The sequence below is a fragment of the Ursus maritimus genome, unplaced genomic scaffold, assembly GCF_017311325.1.
Source record: "Ursus maritimus isolate PB19 unplaced genomic scaffold, ASM1731132v1 scaffold_13, whole genome shotgun sequence".
NCBI classification, from domain to species: domain Eukaryota; kingdom Metazoa; phylum Chordata; class Mammalia; order Carnivora; family Ursidae; genus Ursus; species Ursus maritimus.
The window spans coordinates 61207751-61214458 of NW_024423675.1; the positions used below are offsets into that span (position 1 = coordinate 61207751).

The 6708-nt window shown below is 37.4% G+C and overlaps 1 protein-coding gene across 4 annotated transcripts in view; it reads right to left on the reverse strand.

The window, feature by feature from the left end:
* Window positions 1-6498, reverse strand: part of SERAC1 (serine active site containing 1) — a 45903-nt gene extending 39405 nt beyond the window's left edge. The window contains exons 1-5 of one of the 4 annotated variants that reach the window (XM_008688518.2): window positions 6437-6476; window positions 5994-6281; window positions 5558-5649; window positions 3248-3284; window positions 772-908 (exon numbers count right to left, since the gene is read on the reverse strand). In XM_008688518.2, coding sequence (XP_008686740.2) covers window positions 772-908; window positions 3248-3284; window positions 5558-5649; window positions 5994-6046 — 319 coding nt within the window. In that variant the 5' untranslated portion in view covers window positions 6047-6281; window positions 6437-6476. Of the gene's footprint in view, window positions 1-771; window positions 909-3247; window positions 3285-5557; window positions 5650-5993; window positions 6282-6436 lie in introns of all 4 variants that reach the window. The other 3 variants (XM_040628008.1, XM_008688519.2, XM_040628009.1) reach the window with 3 other exon arrangements.
* Between the last annotated feature and the right edge of the window lie 210 nt (window positions 6499-6708).

Below are 6708 nucleotides of genomic sequence, written 5' to 3' on the forward strand. Positions count from 1 at the left end.
ATGAAGCTTTGCTATATGGATAAATTGTAAACTATAAAAATTATCTGTGTAATTGAAATTGTAACACACCAGGTGAGACAATAAATACAAACAGGACAGATGGGGATTCATACAGCTGTAGAAAGGGAAGAGTAGAGCCTGCCCCACTCAGAGAACATCATGTTGTAACAGGCAAGGTCACTCTGGCCAACAGTGTAGGAACAGGCAGCTGTAAGTCAAGGGTAGTGACTCACCAGGCTACCCATACCTTGACGAAAAGATACGCCTCTGCTCTAAAAGTTCATGTTCATCAAGCAACTGTCTGGTTACTAACTAGGTTTCCCTGTGACCTAAATAGAGAAGAGGAATGTTCTGACTAGTAAAGACAGGTTTTCCGGTCTCTGTGACAGATTTTTCTCCCTCTGTTAATAAGTTGGTATTCAGATTTATGAATTCATGTCATGATTTTAGTTTGCATGAATCAATCCCTTGAAGCAAAAATATATCTGAGCGAAGTGACAAAATCATATCACTAAGGTGTGGAATTCCAAGTTGAGACAAAAATAGTCAGCTAGTCTTCACTTCACTTAGTTACATGAGAGTTGCAAACCTGAATTAAATATGGTAGTCCAAAATTTGGTCTTCAATTACTTCTTTAAGAACTTGGTTCTCACAGGATTTGTTGACTTTTAGCATGAGCTGAACCTGCCTTGTTAACTGTGTTTTAAATACTCAATTTAATAACTAGCTTCCATTTTTCACAGAAATGGGATTACTTTACCATAAACTTACCATAATTTTCTCTTTTATCTAAAGAAACCGTGTGCACATATATATATGACTTCATTTTTTCTTTTTCTACTACTTGAGTATCTAACGTCAAAGATTTCTTCAGGGCCAGAACTTCATATGTAAGAAATAAAGAACCGCTTAAAAAGAAACAAAAAAATTCATCATAAATACATGATCTAAAGGTAACACAAGAGCTACTTTTTTTTTTTTTGTACATGACAGAATAACAGAATTATATTGGTTGTGGAGCTCATCAGATTACTGAGTATCACATAAATTCAATGGCTCAACCCATACGAAGGCAGAGCTCTTGAGCCTATGGATCAAGAGTTAATATTTCCTACAAGTGGTGAGAAAAGGTTAAAGGGCAAAATTTCCCCAAAAAAAGGATGGGAAAAATAAGTGCTTAGTAAACACTGAGTGAAATAAAATTTTTTTCTGAATGAAAAGTTTTATATAAACTATCAATTTGCATTCCATAATGAACAGAAATTTCCTCAACATATGCCCTGTTGCCTGAGCCAGTCTTTTTTATTAAGCTTTTTGTCACGGAATCTTTCATTCTTCTTACGGGGAAACATAATATATACACACACACAATATAATAATATGTACGCATATAACATACACTTTATTTATATACACACGTATAAATGTATGCACACATTTCCATTTAATGAATAACAACAACAACATCCAGGCAAAAAATGGAACATTAACAGTACCCCAGACCCCACAGTGTGTCCCTTCCTGATCCTGACCCACTCTCTCATCTCTATAGCTAATTACTATTTTGATTTTTATTACAATAATGTCCTTGTCTCTCTTGACAGTCTGCCATCTATACACGCATTCTTACACCACCGAGCTTAGTTCTGTCTATGGACTTCACCGCGATGGAATCACACGGTATGCATTCTCTTGCTCAGCCTCTTGTTTGTGAGATTCGTTCATGCCGCACGTATCAGTAGTTCATACATTGGTATTTTCATACACTATGTGACTCAACAGTTGCATGGATATACCACAACTTACCCATTCTACCGCAGATGGGTATTCAGGCAATTTCTAGCTTGAGCCTATTACAAACAATCCTGTTACACACCTTATACATCTACACTGTGGTACACATGTGTATATGTTCCTCTAGGATACTCCTCTAAGAAGGAGAATTACAGACTTTATGACAGTATACATACTATTCAACCTTATTAGATACTACCAAACTATTTTCTAAAAAGTTTAGCCAATTTGTACTCCCATCATGACCAGCATATTTCTCTTCTCCTAAGAGCTATGCCTAAAGTCAATTTTTAGATGTAAAATACAACGTTGTTATGTTCTCAAAATGAAGGGTTTTTTTCCTGATCAGACTGGCCTACACACTCCCTAAATCCAGACACAAAGGCTGCCCTGTCTGGATTCAGGACTTAGTTACATCAGTTATACTAAGCATTCTCACCTTTGATTTACACCCCAAAGTTAAAGCAGATAAGATAGAAGGGACAGACACTGGCCAGCACCAGAGAAATAGAAGGCTCCAAAGAATCCTCTCCTCTCCAAGAACTGAGCACCCAGAAAGAGCAAATGCATTCGATATTTTTATTGTGCTTTCCATGAAAGATAAAATTCTTCACTAGAAATTATGTGATTAGTTTTCACTATATTCCTGAATATAACTGTAAAACAGACAAACAGATGTGACTATATATTTTGCCTGGAATGATTCAAAGGGAAAAGTCATCTAACTACCTTTTGTCTTACATTAGTGTCACGGAGAAATGTATGTATTTGAATAAAATGCCAAATGCATCTCCTTTATCATTTCAGCATCTAAGAGTTATATATGTACGTGTGTATATACATATGATGTCATATGTATAATAGTGAAAAAGAGTATTAACAAATACAATAAAACAGTATTAGACATATATTAACATATATACCCCCCTTCCAAAGAAAGGGAAGAAGGTCACTCCATTCACTGAGCACACGCCTCTGAAGAGCATGAAAGGGAAGATGTCAAGCTGCTGGTTTTCTCAGTCAGCCTCAATCTCCTTTCATGAGTGCTCTATGGCAGTTTAAGGGGTCTTCAAAAATAATTTTGGCTACAGTCATTTTTTACCTTCAGTCATTTTTTACCTTTCTGACCACTTTAGAACCTAACACAAGATGTGATTTTAGATACGTGAAAGCTAATTAGTGAGTGCCTGCTCTGTATGGGTCAAGGGCTTTCCTCAGAGCAATGGTACCTGGTGGGTACCATCCCCATTGTACCCCTGGACCTAAGATAAAACACTTCTCAGATAGTAAAGTAACTGGATCGAGACAACACTGAATGGTAAAACCACTGATTAATCCACCTAATTCCAAAATCTATACCTATCTGCCACCCCATGCTACTGTAAATCACTTCCACTGGGATTTCAAATAGTAGTATAAAGAAGCCAATTAATATTTCATAGTTGACACTTACCCTAAAATAAGTGATCCAGTAAACTTTATTAAATTTCCTTCAAAAAGAAAGGAAAAAAGCAAATGTGATGAGTTTCATTTTTAAAATGTGACAGGAAATAGGCAACAGTGTCTCTACCTATATTATATAATTGGATAAGAACTTACTGATATTTTCCCATGATTATGATCAATTACTATCAACACAAGGCTTCCTATCGCCAGATGTAGACAGACAAACCAATAAGCACTGGGTACGAAAATATACTCCGTATTCCATACTCATTCTCACTTCCTACTATTCTCCCCTTCTTGTAGCTATTATCCCGTCGTCCCCAGCAAATCAGCAGAGACACCAGCACTACTGCACAGTGAGGCTGCCAGGCCTACAGAGCTTCCACTGAACGCGACAGCCTTGAAACTAACGTGCCATCTGATTCCTTCCAGTTCTCAACCAATTAAATAAGGGAACGGGGAGAATTCTATCACTACTACGATGATACTGCGGGGATTGTGTTTGTGAAGCAGGGACACAAAATGACTTTCCCCAAAGTAATTACAGTATAGTTGGTGCTTAACTGCCATATGTATATAGCCCCATTAAAAATACCGGTTACATCCTACAAGTTTACTTATAAAATTTTTTGTTTGGAACTTGGAAAACTTTTTTGTTTAATATAAAAAAAATCTCCTGGGGAAGACACATCTAGCTACCTATTTGATACACATAAGCCCCTTAATCCTTACTAACACAACCTAATTACTATCTGGAAATATTCAAATTCCTGACTCTTGCAGCTAGGGCTCACCATGCAACATAGTTGTAGCCCGTCGGATACAGATGGAAGTCTGTAAGTAGAGATCCCTCCCCAAATAAAAAGACAAAGCTTCGTAAGATGACTCTTGGCCTTTCTGCCTTCTTGCTAAGAGATTCAGCAACCATCTTGTGACCGTGAGGACAATAAAGATAATGGAACAGGAAGACAGGAGGATTACTAAACCATGTTCCTGCTCTGAACTGTCTCTATCTTAACTCCCTGTTATATAAGAAAAATGAAAACTTTACTAACTTAAGCCACTGCAGTCAAGTTTTTATTACATGCACTGAACACAACCTTTACAGATACATTACCCATAATCGTCAGGTACTGCTACCTGCCTGCAAAGCCTACATAACCTTTAATTTGTTAGATGTGTAGAGGTAACCTGTTGTCAGAGTTTCAACTTAGGCTACTGAGAACACACTCACCCTCCCCACGGAGAGATAAGGAACTCTCCTCGACCGACTTCTCTAGACATCAGGCAAGGGAGATGAACATTCCTCCCAAAGTCCAAGACCTTAGTAGTGGTTCCAGAACTGGGAAGGGGACAGTTCTAGGAGGTCTTCAAGGATGAGATCAGAAGTTGTGACAGAGCTTCCTGACTGTGGGACTCCTCTACGATGTTTTTCATTCTAAGATGGCTTCCTGCCCTCCCCACCCCCAAACCCCCCGCCCAACCCTGTGGGCCCCGGGAGCAGCTTGTTTCCTTCACTACTGGTACCACCTGCTATCTTTCTTTTTCACTGGGTCCTGGGAACAGAGTACAGTCTCACAGCCTTTCTCCCATCCTAAAGTAAATTCACTACTCTTTGTTCTTTAGGAATGATGAGAGAAGAAAAGCTCCCTTCTCTGTCCCAACCCCTCTTTTTATATTTAAAATAAAAATCACAGAATTTTCTACATGAAAAGGATCTATCCCCAAAAAAAATCTATCTTAAAGAACAAACAGAAGCTCCATGAAAACAGGGACTTTGTCTTAATCCATATTGTATCCTCAGGGCCTAGAATAGTACCCTGGCATACAGTAGATAGTAAATAAATAATTTGCCAAATGAATGAAAGATGATCTAGGCCTATCTTCTCTTTTACAAATAAAGATTACTAATAAATAAGGCAAATAGAGATTTACAAATAAAGACAGTAGACCAGCCCTAGATCCTAAACTCCCACAGGGCAAGCACAACATCCTTGCCCACTGCTGATTCCCAGAACTTAATACTTGTGCCTGGCACCTTGTTTTGCAGAAACATAATAATGAACGAGAACATAGTGATACTTGAGTTTGAAAGGAGTCTGAATCTGACAGAAAACAGGGGAGGAAAAAGATTCCCAAGAAAAAGGAGTATTCACAGCTCTGGGCCTACAAATTTGGGGTGCACCAATGATATAGAAAAGACAGAAACAAATCTGAGATTTATCATGGATAAAGTAAGTTTTTGTGGACTACCTGGAAAACTCAGCCACAGTTCTAGCAATGTTTCTTTAAGAAATACTGTTTAAACTGTACTCACTGATATCTCTCCAGTATGTGGTACTTTTGGGCGGAGGAGTTAAGGTTCTTATTCTTCTGCAACAGATGACACAATAAGCAGCCAGGGACATTCTGTGTATTTAGAACAATTAAAACAAATTTAACTTGACAGCTAATTAAAAACACTTAACTATAAGAATATGCCACAATCACAGTGGTTTGCCTATAGAGTTAGATTTTTCAAGACCAGGAAAAAACCTTTTCCATTAAAAAAGAAATTTCATCCTTAAAAAAGACATACTAGAACAGAATTTTGTTAGTACTTTATTTTTCTTCACACTGAGTCCAACTGTGAACAATGACTGTTAGGAAGCAGAAAAACACTGATTATTAATCAGAATGTCAATATACGAATTTTAAAATTTTTTAATATCTTTTAAAAATATATATATGCATACAAAAATAGATATATTTACCTCTGATGACTGAAGGCCCTACAGAAATGAAACGTACTCAAAATGGAAGACATACTTAGAACTCATGGAAGTATTTCGCTCTCCTCTAGCTCCTTCAGGATGGTACCCAACATGGTTTAAGATCTTTGTTAACTGTTGGCATCCTATCAAAGAAGGAGAACTGTTGCTCAACTACTTCATCGACTGAGTAAAGATGATAGAAATATGATGCAATGGTTCCTAGAACAACTCAGTATTCTAGAATCATATCAGATTGTCTTTGGAAAAGACTTTTTTCTTTTGGTTTTGCTATAAAGGAAAAGAAGAAAAGCGTATTGAGGGATTCATGTGAGAAAAGGTCTTTTGCTTCAACAAGTTCTAGCAGCTTTATAGGGATAAGGGGGAAATTATTTGGTGTATATATGTAAGAAATATCTGTTAGAGATAGCACAAAATAGGGGCACCTGGGTGGCTCAGTCAGTTAAGCATCCAACTCTTGATCTCAGCTCAGGTCTTGATCTCAGGGTCAGGAGTTCAAGTCCCACGTTGGGCTCCACATTGGGTGTGGTGCCTACTTAAAAAAAAGAGAGAGCGAGAGATAACACAAAAATAAAAAGATTTTACATTTTTTCTTGTAATTCCAGCACATCAACTGATGACTAAGCAAACTGGTTTAGGCAAGAGGTAAACTTGTAAAGGTCACTATTTTAAAGATCATTGTTTCTTATTTTCTCAC